We start from the raw sequence: 20,819 nt of genomic DNA, 5'->3' as shown, positions 1-20,819 counted from the left end.
TTCCCTAACCCAGTCAGGAGAAATTATGTTTTCAAGGAATTTGAAGCTGAAGAGTTTAAGATAATACGGAGAAGATATATTTCATTCCCTCTCCCTCCTAATGTGAAAGAGGTGAACTTCAAAATCCTGAATGAGATTTACCCAACGAACGAATTCTTAAGACTGATGTTTAACTTTGATTTGAATAACTGTGTATTTTATAAAAGTGAAATTGAAAGTTTGGAACATGTGGGTTTTTTTTTTATTGTGAATCAGTGAAGTTTTTCTGGAATGACATGCAGAGCTGGCTACAATCCAAGAGGACTGAGCTGTCACCATTCAGAGAGAAAATGGTCAAATTTGGTATCTTTGCTGCGAATCCTAATTTGGATTTTGTTATCAATATTTCACTTTTATTAACCCTCCTGTTGTCCTCGGGTCAAATTTGACCTGTTTTCAAACTTCATTATATCATAAATATGGATTTCTTTAATCTAATTACCCAAAAATAACATTGATGGTTGCCTACTCAAAACAATATTCTGACTAAAAGTTTACATATACCAGTATGTGATAAAACATCGACATTATGTTCCTCTGATAATAACTTTAGTCAAAATAATTCACAATATCTGGTTGTTTTTTTATACTAAATAATTTGGTATAATTTCACGGAAATTAGGTTTATTAACCTTAATTTCCCCCAAAATAGTGTAAAACTTAATAATTAGGAATGAAGTTGGCCAAAAAGGTTTAACACAGAATTGGTTGATAGTTTATACTGTATGCTTTATAAAAAGTCAAACCAGACCGGGTTCATTTTGACCCGGGAAGACAAAAGTTGCATGGTCGACGGACGGGAAGAAACAGGGTTAAGTACATTTTTATACATTAATGTAGATAACTCAAAACTAAACCCTGTCTGACCAGTATGAAGAATGAGTTAAAACTGCTAAGTAAATCTTTGTCGATTATGACTGACTAAAAAACTTGCTAAATTATTCTCTTTATTTGATATGTACAAATTAATTTGAGATGAGCACTGTTTCTTTTAATTTATGTGATATATACTGTATATATATGTATATATATATACATATATATACAGTATATATTTTTTCTTTTTTCATTCATTTATTATCTTTTATTTCTTGTTCCTTGACCAGTTTTACTTTATTTTTATTCCATTTGAATGTTATTTTTGATATATGTTGAGATCCAAAACTAAAACGACTCATCAGAAGATCCCAAAAATATCAAAAACTTAAACTAATGATTGAAACTACTATATAATGTTGTTTGACTCAAAACAAGATGCTGATAACCAGAATAATTAACAGCTTTTATCTTTACAAGATAAAAGCTCGACACAAGATGTTGTTGTGTTTCAAACACATGGGCCAGACGTGGCCATCGAACAGGCTGGGCGGGTCTGGCACAGTGTAGTTCCTAGAGCACTAGCAAAGTTACAAGATGTACATTTTATAAAGATATATTGGATTTAAATTTTATATAAATAAAAACATGAAACTAACTTTTAGTTCTAATATTTCCTTTATTTTGATCACAAACTGGACATTGTCATTTATCAGTCATATTATTGATCATGTATACACTACAAAAAATATCATATACAGTTTGAAGAAGCGCTGTAAGAATTAAAGACTGAATCAAAGCATGTTTATATTTTTATGATCCATACTGTTTACTTGATTTTGGCATTGTATATATTTTGGACTTACACCTTATTGTTAGACTTTATATTTACACTGTATATATTTACACTTTTCTCAATTTTTGTTGCAACTGCTGCACAGCAATTTCCCTCAGGATGAATAAAGTTTTATCTTATCTTAAAATAAAACACCATTAAAACAAGAGATCCAAAATTAAAATAACTCATCAGATGATCCCAAAAATATAAAAAACTAAAACTAATGATTGAAACTACGATATAATGTTCTTTGACTCAAAACAAGATGCTGATAACCAGAATAATTAACAGCTTTTATCTTTAAAGTTCGTCTCCTGATGATGTGATACAGATTTTGCAGCCACATTTTCTTGTGGATTAATCTTAGTTACTGTCTTTAACACATTTTTTCTAAAAACAAATCCTTAATTTCTCAAGGTATTTTCAAAAATGAATTTCAGATATAACAAATAATTGGGTTCATGTTTTTACAGTGAGTTGCATGAAAACAATAAAATAAAATTTATTAATTTGGGATTGGAATTAATTTTACTACTTTGTCTATTTGTGTCTGTAGATTTCTCCTAAATTCACCCAAAGTTAGCTATAGATAATGCCTCATTTGCATAATTAAACATAACATTTCAGAAACTTATAATACAAAAAATAATTGTCTTAATGTCAGTAATCAACTGGGGAAGTTTCATGGTGATATCTATTAGTTAAATATTTTACCCTATTCACCTGTAGAGTTTCCCCTTAAAGAATCACACAGCTGAAACAAAGTGTTTGGTATAGTGGATACAGTAGATGTTATATTGTGGTCTGATTAAACACAAGATGATGATAACCAGGTTAATAAGTAAACTGATTTGGAGCTGTATGAAAGTTTAAGACCTGATGATGTAATGCAGTTTAAGTATTGACTAAATATTATTTCTGTTATAACTGTTGATTGTCTTGATTATTTCAATGAGATCTAGACAGACAGTGAAGTCAGATTAAAGTCTGAACTAACACCAACGTGTCTGAACATCACAGAGAATCTCAGTTTGACAGATTTTGACATCAGCAGTTTTAACATCACCAGCCGCTCCAATACTGAAATATGGGAAGAGTTTCTCAGTGAAAGTGTCTCTGTGAGTGTAGATGCGAGTCATGTCTTCAGGGTCGTAGAAGGACACCTCCCCCCTGTCATAGTCCAGCTGGACTCTGATCCTCTGGAGACTCTTCTTCACTCTGACTGTCTCACCAGCTCCAACAGTGTATTTTCCACTGCGATGAGTTAAACTCCAGATTCCATATTCTGGTGAGGCATATATCTCTCCCTTCCTGTCAACAGACTCTTTAGCCAAACCTACATTCCAGTGAGGATGGTCTCCCACCTCCACCTCCCAGCTGTGTTTCCCTGAGCTGAAGCTCTCAGAGCCCAGAACAGTGGCATACTTAGTGTTTCTCTCTGGATTGTCAGGAAGCTGCTGGATTGTGTCTCCATGTCTCACACTGGTCAGATCATCAGACAGATAGAGACAGCGGTTTGCAGTGTTTGGGTCCAGAATGACAGGACTGAAGTGGACCTTGTCCTTCATCTTCTCCCAGACTCTGAAGGACAGGTTGCCCAGGTGTTTGGCCACATCTATCAGCGCTCCTGAGACCAGCTGTGGATCTGACAGTGAGCACTGGACTCTGGCTCTGGTCTGAGTGGCTTTATAACTGCTGAGGAAGGGCACGTTGTGTTTCTGCAGGTCTTCTTCAACAGCAGAGATACTGTCTGACAGAGAGGAGATGTGCTCCTGAATCATCTTCATCTCTCTGCTGATAGTCTTCCCCTTCTGCTCCTCTTCCTCCCTCAGAGCTGCCAGTCTGGACTCCTCTTCCTCTTTCAGGAACTGGTGGAGCTTGTTGAACTCTGCTCTGATCTGCCTCTCTGTGGACAACAGCTGCTTCTTGGAGTGTTGAATCACTTCATGGTATGTTTTCTCTACTTGTTTGTGTTTGTCCCTCTTGTCCTGTAGAGACTCTAAGTCAGATTTCAGCTGGTCCTTCAGGTCACTGACTGCTTGTTCTACAGGAACCACCTTGTGACTCTGGTGGAGCGATAACTCACAGACAGGACACACAGCTCTCTCTTCATCCTTACAGAACAGTTTAAGCTCTTCTTGATGTTTACTACACACCACCTCCACCTTCTTCTCTTCTTTTTCTGTCTCAGATGATCCAGCTTTCTGTCCCCCAGCAAACGAGTCAGACAGTTCCTTCAGTGCAAAGCTCACCCAGGGATTATCTTTAGATGATTTTCTTTTACAAATGGGACAGTTTTTGTTTTCAGCTTGTTCCCAGGATTTCTTCAGGCAGCTTGAACAGAAGCTGTGGCTGCAGCTCAGAGACACAGGATCTCTGAAAGTCTCTGAACACACATGGCAGTTCAGGAAACTTTCAAAAAGAGCGGTTCTCTCAGCCATTTGTCTCAGTATCTAAATTGTCTTTCAAAAGCAAGACTCACCGAGTTACTGTCCCGTCTCTTGATTGCGTCAAATAATCCAAACGTGTGTTTTCCAGCAGATATATCACACCCAGCGTCAGCGTTAGGGGCGGGCCATATGGGCCCAGGCCCGTCCAAAAAGGTCACTGTGCCTCCTCAGCTGAATTCTCTCCTGACAAAAAACTAAACTGAAATAACAGCTAAGCTATTAGTAAAATTAATTAATTCAGTTTGGTAATGGAAGGACTTAACACTGCAATGCAAAATAAAGCACAAAACAGTGATAGTTTTGCATTTAAGAAACAACTATGTACTTGGGCTTGATTACATAGTTTTCTATTGGAGTGTCCTAACTGGCTGTGAGCAACACGGCGCTGCACAGCGCGGCGTGACGTTTTGTCTGAACTGCTATCGGATATACGGTTCCTATTTTTTCCTGTCACTCATATTGAGAGGAACGGCTGATTAGTTTAGATACAATGAGCCGAGAAAACCGGGTCAGTTGTCCTGGATGTAAATGAAAATATGAACTTGATTACTGACACTTTCAGCACAGGCATTGACGCTCACAGTTATATGTAATAAAGTTCACTAGTGAAACTTTATTACGAGCTACCTGTCAAAAAACACAACAGCAACCTCACTAATGGTTCAAATAAAACACGAACACACAGCGCAAAGAGACAACTATGGAAACTCTGGGAAATATGAGCCGTCACTACAATATTTCAGTAAGAAGCCTCGTTTTGATCCGCTCCGTTTGAGTGTTTTTTTTTTTTTTTCTTTTTCAATCTAGCTCAATAGAAAAAAATGAGAGAAAGTAGACCTACAAACCTGGTGCATTAAAGCATAATTAGGACCAAGAGAGTAAAAAGCATCCTGTGCTCCTCTCACATCTTACTTTTTTCTACCTGTTTGGATTATTCTGTTCAGTATCATGGAATAAAACAATGGACTAATGTTACACTACAGCAGGCTGAGCAGGGACAACAACTGCTGAGTGAAACATCCACATTTAGTCTTTATTAACTTAAATTATAGTTATGAAGAAATCAGTCAGACTGTTATATTAATGTGTTGTTTAACCCCCTGTTTACTTTATCTCGGCACTTGCGTGTGTGCACATTTTGACCCTGGCAATAGCAAGACACAGGGCGTGCCAGGGCGTGCCTGAGGAGTTATCTGTAGCCTACAGTACCTCCTCATTTCAAAACAGAAACCAAAATAAGGTGGCAGCTGGCTAGAGAAGATCACTAGATAACAACCTACTTGCTCTTGGCTATATCGTATGTTATTTCCAGTAAATATCAAAAATAAAACGTGTGTTTTCTGATGAAAACAACATGTTTTTACAGTAAGTTGCATTAAAACAATAAAAGAATATTAATTAATTTGGGGAAAACTGGGGAAGTTTCATGGGATATTTATGAGTTAAATATTTTACCCTATTCACCTGTACAGTCTCACCTTAAAGAATCACACAGCTGTAAATAAAATGTTTACAGCTGTGAAGGAGCTGGGAAGAGTTTCTCAGTGAAAGTGTCTCTGTGAGTGTAGATGTGAGTCATGTCTTCAGGGTAGAAGGACACCTCCCCCCTGTCATAGTCCAGCTGGACTCTGATCCTCTGGACACCCTTCTTCACTCTGAATGTCTCACTAAGACCATCAGTGTATTTTCCACTAAGATGAATTAAACACCAGATTCCATTTTTTGGTGAGGCAGATCTCTCTCCCTTCCTGTCAGCTGACTCTTTAGCCAAACCTACAAACCAGTCAGGATGGTCTCCCACCTCCACCTCCCAGCTGTGTTTCCCTGAGCTGAAGCCCTCAGAGCCCAGAACAATGTGATAATTAGTGTTTCTCTCTGGATTGTCAGGAAGCTGCTGCCTTGTGTCTCCACGTCTCACACTGGTCAGATCATCAGACAGATAGAGCCAGCGGCTTGCAGTGTTTGGGTCCAGAATGACAGGACTGAAGTGGACTTTATGATAATCACATGCAGTTTGGGGCAAGTCATAGTCAAGTCATCACACTGACACACTGACAGCTGTTGTTGCCTGTTGGGCTGCAGTTTGCCATGTTATGATTTGAGCATATTTTTTATGTTAAATGCAGTACCTGTGAGGGTTTCTGGACAATATTTGTCATTATTTTGTGTTGTTAATTGATTTCCAATAATAAATATATACATACATTTGAATAAAGCAATCATATTTGCCCACTCCCATGTTGATAAGAGTATTAAAGACTTGACAAATCTCCCTTTAACGTACATTTTGAACGGATAAAAAATTTGATTAATTTGCGATTAATCGTGATTAACTATTTTAATTGATTAACAACCCTAGTTTTAATATCTTTTTCACTTTATATATTTTCATTGCAAAACCCCTCAAAACTACTGTAAATCCTAAAAACTAAGCAGTGTATCTGTTCTTACTTAAGGTATGTAAGATTGTGCCAGATCATAATCATATATAACCTAGTTACAGTATTTCTTTTCAGGGATAATCAGGTAATAATGATGCATGAAGAAACAACCAACAACATTAAAGTTGATTTACTTCACAGCACTTTATATGCACAGTTTTTTGTTTTTTTAACGTTTAAGTTTTACTCACAAACAGACAGTTGGTGGAAATAAACTGACTTCTGTTGAACATGCTGGGCAGCCTGCAGGGAAAGGTGCAGGCTTTGTTGCCCCCTTGTGGAGATAAAGAAAGGGAAATTATGTCCACACACAACTGTAACTGAATGTGTGAAGGCCCATCTGTGAAAATGTACTGTACTGTATATGAATATAAAATGTGTAAAATGCAATATGAAAGCCGTCAGCCATCCAGTATCTGAAAAAAGCCGAAAAGCAAGAAGGTATAAGTCCTACTGGAAAATGGAGAGGAATCAGAATTTGTTTTGTTGTTTGTTTAAGTCATCAATTAGATGACTACTTTGTCCATGCACACTGAATATCACACTTTTCAGTAACTATAATGCATCTGCTTCATCACAAATTCAACATCAACTTTCACCACTGGAGGTCAACAAAAACAAGATTCTCTAAGGAGACACTACAGGTGAATAAGGCAAAAAAATTGACTGATAGATATCAACATGAAACTTCCAAAGTTGATTACTTACATTAACACAATTATTTTTTGTAATACAAGTTTTCTGAAAATGCATGTTTACATATGCAAACCAGGCATTATCTTACTAAATATGTGATAATTTAAATACATTTCCAGAACAGAAATGTGAACATTGGATAAAAACTGTCTCAAAATTCTTGTTTCATTTTTTTTGACACATTGGAGTCAAATGTTTTTACAGAGGGGATGTTGGATATCTCTTTTCATCGCTCCATAAATCAGAAAATACTGTCAAGAGTAATAAAAAAAACAAAACAATTTTCGCCATGTCTATATGAATAAAATGTTCTATAAATCAGGCTGTGAATGATAAATGAACAAACCCCTCTGTAAAAACCTTCAGAATATAGATAGGAATGAAACTAGAAAGTTTGGTGAATGTAAGTGCTACTGAAGTAGAGATTTCTGTCTCTGAATCTGAGAAAGTACTAATTTTGAGAAAACTGCCTTTAAAGATATGGATTGTTAAATTCCATACAATTTGTAAGACACTGTAAGTGAATAGGGTAAATATCTTTAACTAATAGATATTAAATGAATAATGCTGTAGCGTTATTGCATAGAGCATATTGATAATCAATCATTAATTAATATCAAAATATATATCTCTAATAAATAACTCAAATGTATTAATCATAAACCCATGAATTGTAATAAAATGTGAAGGAGAGTGGTGAAACTCAGCTTCAAATATCACACACAATTAGTTTTAATATCAGAATTTATCCAGGAGCCACCTAATTTTATAAAAACAGGGAAAAATTCAAAATGTGATATTAATCAATTGAGTCTCTTAATCTCAGGGTTGCTACGGAGTTCTTGGTCATAGTGAACAGTGATTCAAATTGTTTATACACAAACACACACACAAGTCAAATAACCAAGCTCTTTAGAACATGAAATGTTTATTTAAAATAAGCTCTGTGACAAATGTTTATCATATTTACATGTTTTGTTCCGTAAAATAATCTCCACAAATAAACACCACTTTATGATTTTTGAAGCATGAATGCAGTTGACATAAGTATAAAGCTAAGGTTAGGCTATAAACAAACTACACCACGGTGGCATGACTATACACAGCGAGGCTGTAAAGGAGGACGAGTCACCGTGATGAAGTTTAGTAGTCTCATTTAGTCACTTGTTAGCAACCACCTTTTCTAAGACACATAAAAGCTTCAAAATTCACTAGTGGGATATTTACTGACGTATTTTATAACATCTCTTCAGCGTGTGTTAACCACAGACCTTATTTCAGGCATCTAACTGAAAACCCATTGACTTCCAGAAGAGGAAACAGGAAGTGCTAAATTGCTAACTCATTTCTGTGTTTTAGGATTCATTCCTGTAGCACTTTATAAATAATAAGTTAGTTCCATAAATGTTGAAGTTGAAAGAGTTTCAGTAAGAAATTTAATGTATTTAAAATAAAAAATTGAAGAGAAAGATTAAATATTGTATTTTTTAAAGCTGGTTGTATAATTATCTTTCATTATTTGTATTCTTCGTAATTCGTCACCTGAACATTTGACAGATTTATGTAAAGAAACAACCTCATACACAAACTACAGAATAAAAACTGCTGGTGATTTAATTACACATCATGTGAAGCAGCATCCATCTGATGTACATTTTATAAAGATATATTTGATTTAATAAAAAACCCATGAAACTAAATTGTACTGCTGACATTTCCTTTATTTTAATCACAAACTGGACATTGTCATTTATCATTCATATTATTGATCATGAATACACTACAAAAAATATCATATACAGTTTGAAGAAGCGCTGTAAGAATTAAAGACTGAATCAAAGCATGTTTATATTTTTATGACCCATACTGTTGACTTGATTCTGATATTGTATATACTTGTGTATATATTTACACCGTATTGTTAGACTTTATATTTACACTTTTTTATATTTACACTCTTCTCACTTTTTGTTGCAACTGCTGCACAGCAATTTCCCTCAGGATGAATAAAGTTTTATCTTATCTTAAAATAAAACACCATTAAAACAAAAGATCCAAAATTGAAATAATTCATCAGAAGATCCTAGAAAATATCAAAAACATAAACTAATGATTGAAACTACTATATAATGTTGTTTGACTCATAACAAGATGCTGATAACCAGAATAATTAACAGCTTTAATCTTTAAAGTTTGTCTCCTGATGATGTGATACAGATTTTGTAGCCACAATTTCTTGTGGATTAATCTTAGTTACCGTCTTTAAAACATTTTTGCTAAACAACAAATCCTTAATTTCTCAAGGTATTTCCAAAAATGAATTTCAGATATAAAAAAATGTTTATGTTCATGTTTTTACAGTAAGTTGCATTAAAACAATAAAAGAATATTAATTAACTTGGGACAGTAGAGACAGTAGAGAAAAACGGTTTCTGTGACCCTCAACAAATCATAAAAAGATAACAATCAATCAGAGCCAGAATGTGTTTTGATGAACTGAGACTCTGAGTGTAAAGTGTAAAACATTGAAATCATAAATCAGAGCTGCAATAACTGATCAGAAGATCCAGAAATCTGACAAACTAAAAATGTTGTCTGATGATGATAAAAGTTAAGGAGAGACACTACAGGCAGAAACATTGTTTTTCATACACTGGTCAATTTTGACATTTTTGGGCTATATTGCTTCAATAACACGTCTTCTTTCAGACTAGTGGAAAGAAAACATCCATAATACACATTTAGGTGTTTATTTTACTACTTTGTCTATTTGCGTCTGTAGATTACTCCTACATTCACCCAAAGTTATATTTAGATAATGCCTCATTTGCATATTTAAACATAACATTTCAGAAAACTTGTCGTGCAAAAAATAATTGCCTTAATGTCAGTAATCAACTGGGGAAGTTTCATGGTGATATCTATTAGTTAAATATTTTACCCTATTCACCTTTAGAGTCTCCCCTTAAAGAATCACACAGCTGAAACAAAGTGTTTGGTATAGTGGATACAGTAGATGTTATATTGTTGTCTGATTAAACACAAGATGATGATAACCATAAGTAAACTGATTTGGAGCTGTATGAAAGTTTAAGACCTGATGATGTAATGCAGTTTAAGTATTGAGTAAATATTATTTCTGTTATAACTGTTGATTGTCTTGATTATATTAGTGAGATCTAGACAGACAGTGAAGTCAGATTAAAATCTGAACTAACACCAACGTGTCTGAACATCACAGAGAATCTCAGTTTGACTGATTTTGATATAAACAGTTTTAGCATCACCAGCTGGTCCAATATAGAAATATGGGAAGAGTTTCTCAGTGAAAGTGTCTCTGTGAGTGTAGATGTGAGTCATGTCTTCAGGGTCGTAGAAGGACACCTCCCCCCTGTCATAGTCCAGCTGGACTCTGATCCTCTGGAGACTCTTCTTCACTCTGACTGTCTCACCAAGACCATTAGTGTATTTTCCACTGCGATGAGTTAAACTCCAGATTCCATATTTTGGTGAGGAATATATCTCTCCCTTCCTGTCAGCTGACTCTTTAGCCAAACCTACAAGCCAGTGAGGATGGTCTCCCACCTCCACCTCCCAGCTGTGTTTCCCTGAGCTGAAGCCCTCAGAGCCCAGAACAGTGGCAGAATAAGTGTTTCTCTCTGGATTGTCAGGAAGCTGCTGCCTTGTGTCTCCAAGTCTCAAACTGGTCAGATCATCAGACAGATAGAGCCTGGGGTGTGCAGTGTTTGGGTCCAGAATGACAGGACTGAAGTGGACCTTGTCCTTCATCTTCTCCCAGATTCTGAAGGACAGGTTGCCCAGGTGTTTGGCCACATCTATCAGCGCTCCTGAGACCAGCTGTGGATCTGACAGTGAGCACTGGACTCTGGCTCTGGTCTGAGTGGCTTTATAACTGCTGAGGAAGGGCATGTTGTGTTTCTGCAGGTCTTCTTCAACAGCAGAGATACTGTATGACAGAGAGGAGATTTGCTCCTGAATCATCTTCATCTCTCTGCTGATAGTCTTCCCCTTCTGCTCCTCTTCCTCCCTCAGAGCTGCCAGTCTGGACTCCTCTTCCTCTTTCAGGAACTGGTGGAGCTTGTTGAACTCTGCTCTGATCTGCCTCTCTGTGGACAACAGCTGCTTCTTGGAGTGTTGAATCACTTCATCGTATGTTTTCTCTACTTGTTTGTGTTTGTCCCTCTTGTCCTGTAGACACTCTAAGTCAGATATCAGCTGGTCCTTCAGGTCACTGACTGCTTGTTCTACAGGAACCACCTCGTGACTCTGGTGGAGAGAAAACTCACAGACAGGACACACAGCTCTCTCTTCATCCTTACAGAACAGTCTAGGCTTTTCTTGATGTTTACTACACACCACCTCCACCTTCTTCTCTTCTTTTTCTGTCTCAGATGATCCAGCTTTCTGTCTCTCAGCAAACGAGTCAGACAGTTCCTTCAGTGCAAAGTTCACTCCTGGAAAATCATTTGAGGATTTTCTTTTACAAATGGGACAGTTTTTGTTTTCAGCTTGTTCCCAGAATTTCTTCAGGCAGCTTGAACAGAAGCTGTGGCTGCAGCTCAGAGACACAGGATCTCTGAAAGTCTCTGAACACACATGGCAGTTCAGGAAACTTTCAACAAGAGCAATTTTCTCAGCCATTTGTCTTGGTATCTAAATTGTCTTTCAAAAGCAAGACTCACCGAGTTACTGTCCCGTCTCTTGATTGCTTCAAATAATCCAAACGTGTGTTTTCCAGCAGAGATCTCACACCCAGCTCTGATCAACAATGTCAAAATCTACTTTCATTTACACTCACCTCTGTCACAGGGTGAATTATTATCAGGAAATGCTGCCATGTCATTATGTTACCAGCAGATGGTGTCAGGATGTCATTCAGAGTTCAACACTTTCCTCTTGATTAAGAACAATAACATTTCTTTTTAAATCTATAATCAATTTTCATAGACTAAACAAAATAAAATGCAAAATATATATAAATAATTGTGACTTCTCCTGTTTTGTTTCGCTAAATAAATAATAGAAATGTTCATAAAATGCCAAAAACAAGGAGATGATTGTAATGTTTTAGTCTAACGAGGACTGAACATTTCAACAGGCTGACTGACACTAAACCAGTTGCATGACTTTGTTAGTTTCATCCAGTTTGACTAAATAGATAGCACTCTCTAAACCATCACTTATAGGAATTAAACTTGTTATTTACTTTTCATTTCATTTGCTTATTCTCCTATTCATCACAAGTCAACGTGGTCAAATGTCTGTGCAAGTGCGAGTATTTTCCAAAAAGAGAAAACTCACTAAAATTACTGTTGTTTTTCACATTGTGTCACAGTAAATGTACAAATAACAATCATGATATAGAATCTACATACATTTTCTCAACCTGACTGTATTTGTTTTACTTTCTGGCACATTTTCTCCCTCATTCATTCATTCATTCATTCATTCATTCATACGTTCATTCATTCATTCATTCAGCACAAAATTAATGTTGGTCTCTTAAGAGCTGAAAAGACTCATGTCAGAGATATAATTCAATCTGAATCATGTGTTTGAGATGATTTGACTCATTTGGTGCCTGATGAAGCAACAACAACATCAAGAGACACAGCAGTGATGCATTTCTTAGATACTCTGGACATAAAGTATGTTGACGAATATGCATTAAAATAACAATCTATCAGAAACTATTAAGAGGAGCTACTATTGATCAACCTGTGCAGCAAACAACAATATGCATGTAAATAAGTAACAGAAATAAAATGTTCAGTGTTCAAAATGAGCAACAAAACGTGGACTTTGTCTCCATCTAGTGGTGTTAACAGGAAGTAAAATGTGTCCATGCATTCACATGTTGTATACATACTGTACATTCAATAATGTTGATGACATTATGCACATGTGAGCATGTTGTCCCTGAAAACTGCATTCAGTAGGTTACAGAATGAATCAAATGTAAAAGTGAAATCATTTCTTAAACAATGTTGTCTTCTTGGAAATGCTTATCCATCTCTACAGCCTTCATACACTGTGTTAGCATTATACAGTCCTGCTGACTGACTCAACTGGATTAAAGAAACACATCTTTATAGTGAACATCTTAATGCTCCTTAAGGTCAGTTTAGACAGCCATCACTACATCTCTGTGTATACAACCCTCAGTGCTCCCTCTCTTCAGTGAGGCTGTCCAGAACAGACTGGAGTATCAACACACTGTTACGACTTCAACTAACAAAGCTGATCAACAACTGACATGATTCTGCTTGTTTGTTTGTTTTTATATGAGATTATAATGATGCAGTGAAGTTGTAGGAGGGTAAAGTTGAACCATCTTTTAAATGTGATTTCTGACTGTTTCTAATGTTGACAACACACACAGTGAGGTACAGACCAGTGTGAGAATCAAAACAAGTCCATCTAAATTAAACAAGTTGCACAATTCATTTATTCCTCACATGTTTTCAGCTATTTAGCCGTCATCAGGCTGCTATGAGGTTGTTTCTACAATCAGTTAATTAGTCATGTGACTTTACAGAAGCAAATAGAGCGGTGCAGGGATGATGAATTAATGTAGGGCAACCTGGAAGTCAGCATCACAAAGCCGATGGGATTTTTACATTGTCAAACTTTCTGCTTTCCATCAGCAAGTGCTCCTCTATTGGAAGTTAATTTACAAACATAACTTTACACCACATAACACACCTGTGTGGAACAATAGACACATTTTGTGGAGTAAAAAATCAGAGTACATAGAGGATTGGAAATCCAAAGGGATTTGGGCTGTAGCCCATTTCATGAATGACAGTGGAAACTTGTTACAGCATGAAGAGTTTTGTGAGAAGTTCTCAATCCAATGTACCGTTAAGAACTATAATAGAAAGATAAAAGCCGTACCAGCTTCCCTTAGATCAGGGGTCAGCAACCTTTACTATCAAAAGAGATATTTTATGCAAAGAAAAAAAAAAAAATCTGTCTAGAGCCGCAAAACATTTGAGCATTGTGATGAAGGTAAGACAGTTTATAGTATAAGTATATAGCATATAAGTCTAATGCAGTGAGGGCCAAAGTGCAAATGTACTACGGAGTATTAGGGCCACATTGAGGGAAAAAAAATCTGAGATTTCCAGAATGAAGTCATAATATTACAAGAAAAAAGTTGTAATATTACGAGAATAAAGTTAGAACTTTACGAGAAAAAAATAAAATAACACGTAAAAATTACTACTTTATAATATTATGATTTTATTCTCATAATATTACGACTTTTTTTCTCGTAAACTTATGACTTTATTCTCACATTACAACTTTGTTTCTCGTAAACGTATGACTTTATTTTCATAATATTACAACTTTATTCTCGTAATATTATGACTTTATTCTCGAAATCTCAGATTTATTTTTTTTCCTCAATGTGGCCCTAATACTCTGTCGTACCATCGTACATAGACCTACAACAATGATACATAAAAATGAAAATGTAAACAAAAAAACAGTTATTCATTTCCATTTTTAAAAATCCACAGGGAGCCACTGGAGAGGAGCTAAAGAGCCTCAAGTGGCTCCGGAGCCGCAGGTTGCTGACCCCTGCCTGAGATCAATGGTGATAGAAGACATCTTGTATTCAAATATCTCCCCTGGTCTAAGACAGCTCTGTATAGAAGGAATTGATTTGTGTGACATCAAGATTACCAACAAAGTTATTAGTAATATTCCTTTAAGAGAATACTTCACTAACCCAGTCAGGAGAAATTATGTTTTCAAGGAATTTGAAGCTGAAGAGTTTAAGATAATACGGAGAAGATATATTTCATTCCCTCTCCCTCCTAAGGTGAAAGAGGTGAACTTCAATATCCTGAATGAGATTTACCCAACGAACTAATTCTTCAGACTGAGGTTTAACTTTGATGTGAATAACTGTGTAGTTTGTGAAAGTGAAATTGAAATTTTGGAACATGTGTTGTTTTTTTTTAATTGTGAATCAGGGAAGTTTTTCTGGAATGACATGCAGAGCTGGCTACAATCCAAGAGGACTGAGCTGTCACCATTCAGAGAGAAAACGGTCAAATTTGGTATCTTTGCTGCCAATCAGAATTTGGATTTTGTTATCAATATTTCACTTTTATTAACCCTCCTGTTGTCCTCGGGTCAAATTTGACCCGTTTTCAAACTTCATTATATCATAAATATGGATTTCTTTAATCTAATTACCCAAAAATAACATTGATGGTTGCCTACTCAAAACAATATTCTGACTAAAAGTTTACATATACCAGTATGTGATAAAACATCGACATTATGTTCCTCTGATAATAACTTTAGTCAAAATAATTCACAATATCTGGTTGTTTTTTATACTAAATAATTTGGTATAATTTCACGGAAATTAGGTTTATTAACCTTAATTTCCCCCCAAAAAGTGTAAAACTTAATAATTAGGAATGAAGTTGGCCAAAAAGGTGTAACACAGAATTGGGTGATAGTTTATACTGTATGCTTTATAAAAAGTCAAACCAGACCGGGTTCATTTTGACCCGGGAAGAAAAAATTTGCATGGTCGACGGCGGGGAAGAAACAGGAGGGTTAAGAACATTTTTATACATTAATGCAGATAACTCAACACTAAACCCTGTCTGACCAGTATGAAGAATGAGTTAAAACTGCTAAGTAAATCTTTGTACATTATGACTGACTAAAAAAGCTGTCAAATTATTCTCTTTGTTTGATATGTACAAATTAATTTGAGATGAGCACTGTTTCTTTTAATTTATGATATATACTTTATATATATACTGTATATAAATATATACACTGTACATATATATATATATATTTTCTAATTTATTATTTTTTATTTCTTGTTCCATGACCAGTTTTATTTTTTTTATTCTATTTGAATGTTGTTTATATATATATATATATAAAAAAGTATATATCATAAATTAATTGTTGAGATTCAAAACTAAAATAATTCATCAGAAGATCCCAAAAATATCAAAAACTTAAACTAATGATTGAAACTACTATATAATGTTGTTTGACTCAAAACAAGATGCTGATAACCAGAATAATTAACAGCTTTTATCTTTACAAGATAAAAGCTCGACACAAGATGTTGTTGTGTTTCAAACACATGGGCCAGACGTGGCCATCGAACAGGCTGGGCGGGTCTGGCACAGTGTAGTTCCTAGAGCACTAGGAAAGTTACAAGATGTACATTTTATAAAGATATATTGGATTTAAATTTTATATAAAAAAAACATGAAACTAAATTGTACTGCTGATATTTCCTTTATTTTGATCTCAAACTGGACATTGTCATTTATCATTCATATTATTGATCATGTATACACTACAAAAAATATCATATACAGTTTGAAGAAGCGCTGTAAGAATTAAGTACTGAATAAAAGCATGTTTATATTTTTATGACCCATACTGTTGACTTGATTTAGGCATTGTATATTTTTTTGTATATATTTACACCATATTGTCATAGACTTTATATTTACACTTTTTATATTTACACTTTTCTCACTTTTTGTTGCAACTACTGCACAGCAATTTCCCTCAGGATGAATAAAGTTTTTATCTCATCTTAAAATAAAACATCATTAAAACAAGAGATCCAAAATTAAAATAACTCATCAGAAGATCCTAGAAAATATCAAAAACTTAAACTAATGATTGAAACTACGATATAATGTTGTTTGACTCAAAACAAGATGCTGATAACCAGAATAATTAACAGCTTTTATCTTTAGAGTTTGTCTCCTGATGATGTGATACAGATTTTGCAGCCACATTTTCTTGTGGATTAATCTTAGTTACCATCTTCAACACATTTTTTCTAAACAACATATACTTAATTTCTCAAGGTATTCTCAAAAATGAATTTCAGATATAAGAAATGATTTATGTGTCCATGTTTTTACAGTGAGTTGCATTAAAACAATAAAATAATATAAATTAATTTTGGACAGTAGAGAAAAACAATATCTGTGACCCTCAACAAATCATAAAAATATAAAAAAGATAACAATCAATCAGAGCCAGAATGTGTTTTGATGAACTGAGACTTTGAGTGTAAAGTGTAAAACATTGAAATTATAAATCAGAGCTGAAATAACTCACAAGAAGATCCAGAAATCTGACAAACTAAAAATGTTGTCTGATGGTGATAAAATTTAAGGAAAGACACTACAGGCAGAAACATTGTTTTTCATACACTGGTCAATTTTGCTTCAATAAAAAGTCTTCTTTCAGACTAGAAAACATCCAAAATACACATTTAGGTTTTTATTTTACTACTTTGTCTATTTGTGTCTGTAGATTTCTCCTAAATTCACCGAAAGTTATAATTAGATAATGCCTCATTTGCATATGTAAACATAACATTTCAGAAAACTTGTAATACAAAAAATAATTGTCTTAATGTCAGTAATCAACTGGGGAAGTTTCATGGTGATATCTATTAGTTAAATATTTTACCCTATTCACCTGTAGAGTCTCCCCTTAAAGAATCACACAGCTGAAACAAAGTGTTTGGTATAGTGGATACAGCAGATGTTATATTGTGGTCTGATTCAACACAAGATGATGATAACCAGGTTAATAAGTAAACTGATTTGGAGCTGTATGAAAGTTTAAGACCTGATGATGTAATGCAGTTTAAGTATTGAGTAAATATTATTTTTGTTATAACTGTTGATTGTCTTGATTATTTCAATGAGATCTAGACAGACAGTGAAGTCAGATTAAAGTCTGAACTAACACCAACGTGTCTGAACATCACAGAGAATCTCAGTTTGACAGATTTTGACATCAGCAGTTTTAGCATCACCAGCTGACATAATACAGATATATGGGAAGAGTTTCTCATTGAAAGTGTCTCTGTGAGTGTAGATGTGAGTCATGTCTTCAGGGTCGTAGAAGGACACCTCCCCCTTGTCATAGTCCAGCTGGACTCTGATCCTCTGGAGACTCTTCTTCACTCTGAATGTCTTACCAAGAACATCAGTGTATTTTCCACTTTGATGAATTAAACACCAGATTCCATATTTTGGTGAGGCATATATCTCTCCCTTCCTGTCAGCTGACTCTTTAGCCAAACCTATAAACCAGTCAGGATGGTCTCCCACCTCCACCTCCCAGCTGTGTTTCCCTGAGCTGAAGCCCTCAGAGCCCAGAACAGTGGGATGCTTAGTGTTTCTCTCTGGATTGTCAGGAAGCTGCTGGTCTGTGTCTCCATGTCTCACACTGGTCAGATCATCAGACAGATAGAGACTGGGGCTTGCAGTGTTTGGGTCCAGAATGACAGGACTGAAGTGGACCGTGTCCTTCATCTTCTCCCAGACTCTGAAGGACAGGTTGCCCAGGTGTTTGGCCACATCTATCAGCGCTCCTGAGACCAGCTGTGGATCTGACAGTGAGCACTGGACTCTGGCTCTGGTCTGAGTGGCTTTATAACTGCTGAGGAAGGGCACGTTGTGTTTCTGCAGGTCTTCTTCAACAGCAGAGATACTGTCTGACAGAGAGGAGATGTGCTCCTGAATCATCTTCATCTCTCTGCTGATAGTCTTCCCCTTCTGCTCCTCTTCCTCCCTCAGAGCTGCCAGTCTGGACTCCTCTTCCTCTTTCAGGAACTGGTGGAGCTTGTTGAACTCTGCTCTGATCTGCCTCTCTGTGGACAACAGCTGCTTCTTGGAGTGTTTAACCATTTCATCGTATGTGTTCTCTACTTGTTTGTGTTTGTCCCTCTTGTCCTCTAAAGACTCTAAGTCAGATTTCAGCTGGTCCTTCAGGTCACTGACTGCTTGTTCTACAGGAACCACCTTGTGACCCTGGTGGAGAGAAAACTCACAGACAGGACACACAGCTCTCTCTTCATCCTTACAGAACAGTTTAGGCTCTTCTTGATGTTTACTACACACCACCTCCACCTTCTTCTCTTCTTTTTCTGTCTCAGATGATCCAGCTTTCTGTCTCTCAGCAAACGAGTCAGACAGTTCCTTCAGTGCAAAGTTCACCCAGGGACGGTCTTTAGATGATTTTCTTTTACAAATGGGACAGTTTTTGTTTTCAGTTTGTTCCCAGAATTTCTTCAGGCAGCTTGAACAGAAGCTGTGGTTGCAGCTCAGAGACACAGGATTTCTGAAAGTCTCTGAACACACATGGCAGTTCAGGAAACTTTCAAAAAGATCAATTTTCTCAGCCATTTGACTTGGTACCTAAATTGCAGTGGCGGCTGGTGGATTTTTTTTTGGGTAGGGCCAATCAATTTCAACAAACATCCTAGTACGATTCAATGCAAAAAAAGGTATCAAAAACGCATTACTACTTTGCAGTTACATTTTTATCATTTATTCCAACACTGACATAAGGACATCTTATTCATACAATTCAGTATGTTAATATAACATACGACAGATCATTTATAAAGGAACTTTGCTCTTCTGTCCTTCTGAGTGGCAAACCTCTCAATGACCTTCTTATTGAAGTCAGGCATGTTCCTGACAAGTTTCTTCTCCATGGAGAGCATAGCCAGAGCATTAAGGCGATCCTGTGTCATGGTGTTTCTCAGGAAGGTCTTGATCCCGCGAGAACTGACATGAGCCCTGACGAGAACAGAGAGAGACACACGTGAACGTGCGCGCGCACACCATGGGCCAAATCAGTTTGGCCCTCCCGGAAGTCTTTTTTACGGCGCTGATTGGATGAATTGTATGTCATTCATGCTTGTAATCATATATCTTTAATCAGTGATTGGCTGTACTGCTTATTAGACCCGCCTTTCTGGGGCCAAATCCATTTGGCCCCAGAAAGTGCACGTGCAGCAGAGCAGCTGAGAGGTGCACTAGCAGAGAGTTCAAGGAGGAAAGCAGATATTTGGCGCAGTTATCCTATTTTACAAATATTACGGGTATATTCCATAGGTCAAAAACACACATATTGACAATTTTTAGAATTTTTAGAATTTTTATAATTAATAATTTTATAATTTTTTTTTTTTTTTTTTGGTGGCTCAAGGTGGGTGGGGCCAGGCCCCGTGGCCCTCTATTGGCCGGCCGCCACTGCTAAATTGTCTTTCAGAAGCAAGACTCACCGAGTTACTGTCCCGTCTCTTGATTGCTTCAAATAATCCAAACGTGTGTTTTCCAGCAGAGATCTCACACCCTGTGATGGCGTCTCAGCTCTGATCAACAATGTCAAAATCTACTTTCATTTACACTCACCTCTGTCACAGGGTGAATTATTATCAGGAAATGCTGCCATGTCATTATGTCACCAGCAGATGGTGTCAGGATGTCATTCAGAGTTCAACACTTTCCTCTTGATTAAGAACAATACCATTTCTTTTTAAATCTATAAGCAATTTTCATAGACTAATCAAAATAAAATGCAAAATATATATAAATAATTGTGACTTCTCCTGTTTTGTTCCGCTAAATAAATAATATAAATATTCATAAAATGCCAAAAACAAGGAGAGGATTGTAATGTTTTAGTCTAACGAGG

The 20,819-nt window shown here is 36.0% G+C and overlaps 3 protein-coding genes across 3 annotated transcripts; all 3 read right to left on the bottom strand.

The window, feature by feature from the left end:
* Window positions 1–2,685: 2,685 nt before the first annotated feature.
* Window positions 2,686–4,134, bottom strand: LOC141770105 (zinc-binding protein A33-like). The gene has a single exon (XM_074639768.1). The coding sequence runs from the start codon at window positions 4,132–4,134 to the stop codon at window positions 2,686–2,688; it is 1,449 nt and encodes a 482-aa protein (XP_074495869.1).
* Window positions 4,135–8,993: 4,859 nt separating this feature from the next.
* Window positions 8,994–11,944, bottom strand: LOC141769618 (zinc-binding protein A33-like). Its single transcript, XM_074638864.1, has one exon. It carries the CDS (start codon window positions 11,940–11,942, stop codon window positions 10,494–10,496), a length of 1,449 nt encoding a protein of 482 aa, XP_074494965.1. The 5' UTR covers window positions 11,943–11,944; the 3' UTR covers window positions 8,994–10,493.
* Window positions 11,945–16,579: 4,635 nt separating this feature from the next.
* Window positions 16,580–19,519, bottom strand: LOC141769613 (zinc-binding protein A33-like). The gene has a single exon (XM_074638858.1). The coding sequence runs from the start codon at window positions 19,517–19,519 to the stop codon at window positions 18,071–18,073; it is 1,449 nt and encodes a 482-aa protein (XP_074494959.1). The 3' UTR covers window positions 16,580–18,070.
* Between the last annotated feature and the right edge of the window lie 1,300 nt (window positions 19,520–20,819).

The sequence above is a fragment of the Sebastes fasciatus genome, chromosome 6 (genome assembly GCF_043250625.1).
Source record: "Sebastes fasciatus isolate fSebFas1 chromosome 6, fSebFas1.pri, whole genome shotgun sequence".
Lineage (NCBI taxonomy): Eukaryota > Metazoa > Chordata > Actinopteri > Perciformes > Sebastidae > Sebastes > Sebastes fasciatus.
This window is presented reverse-complemented; position numbering and strand designations above follow the sequence as displayed.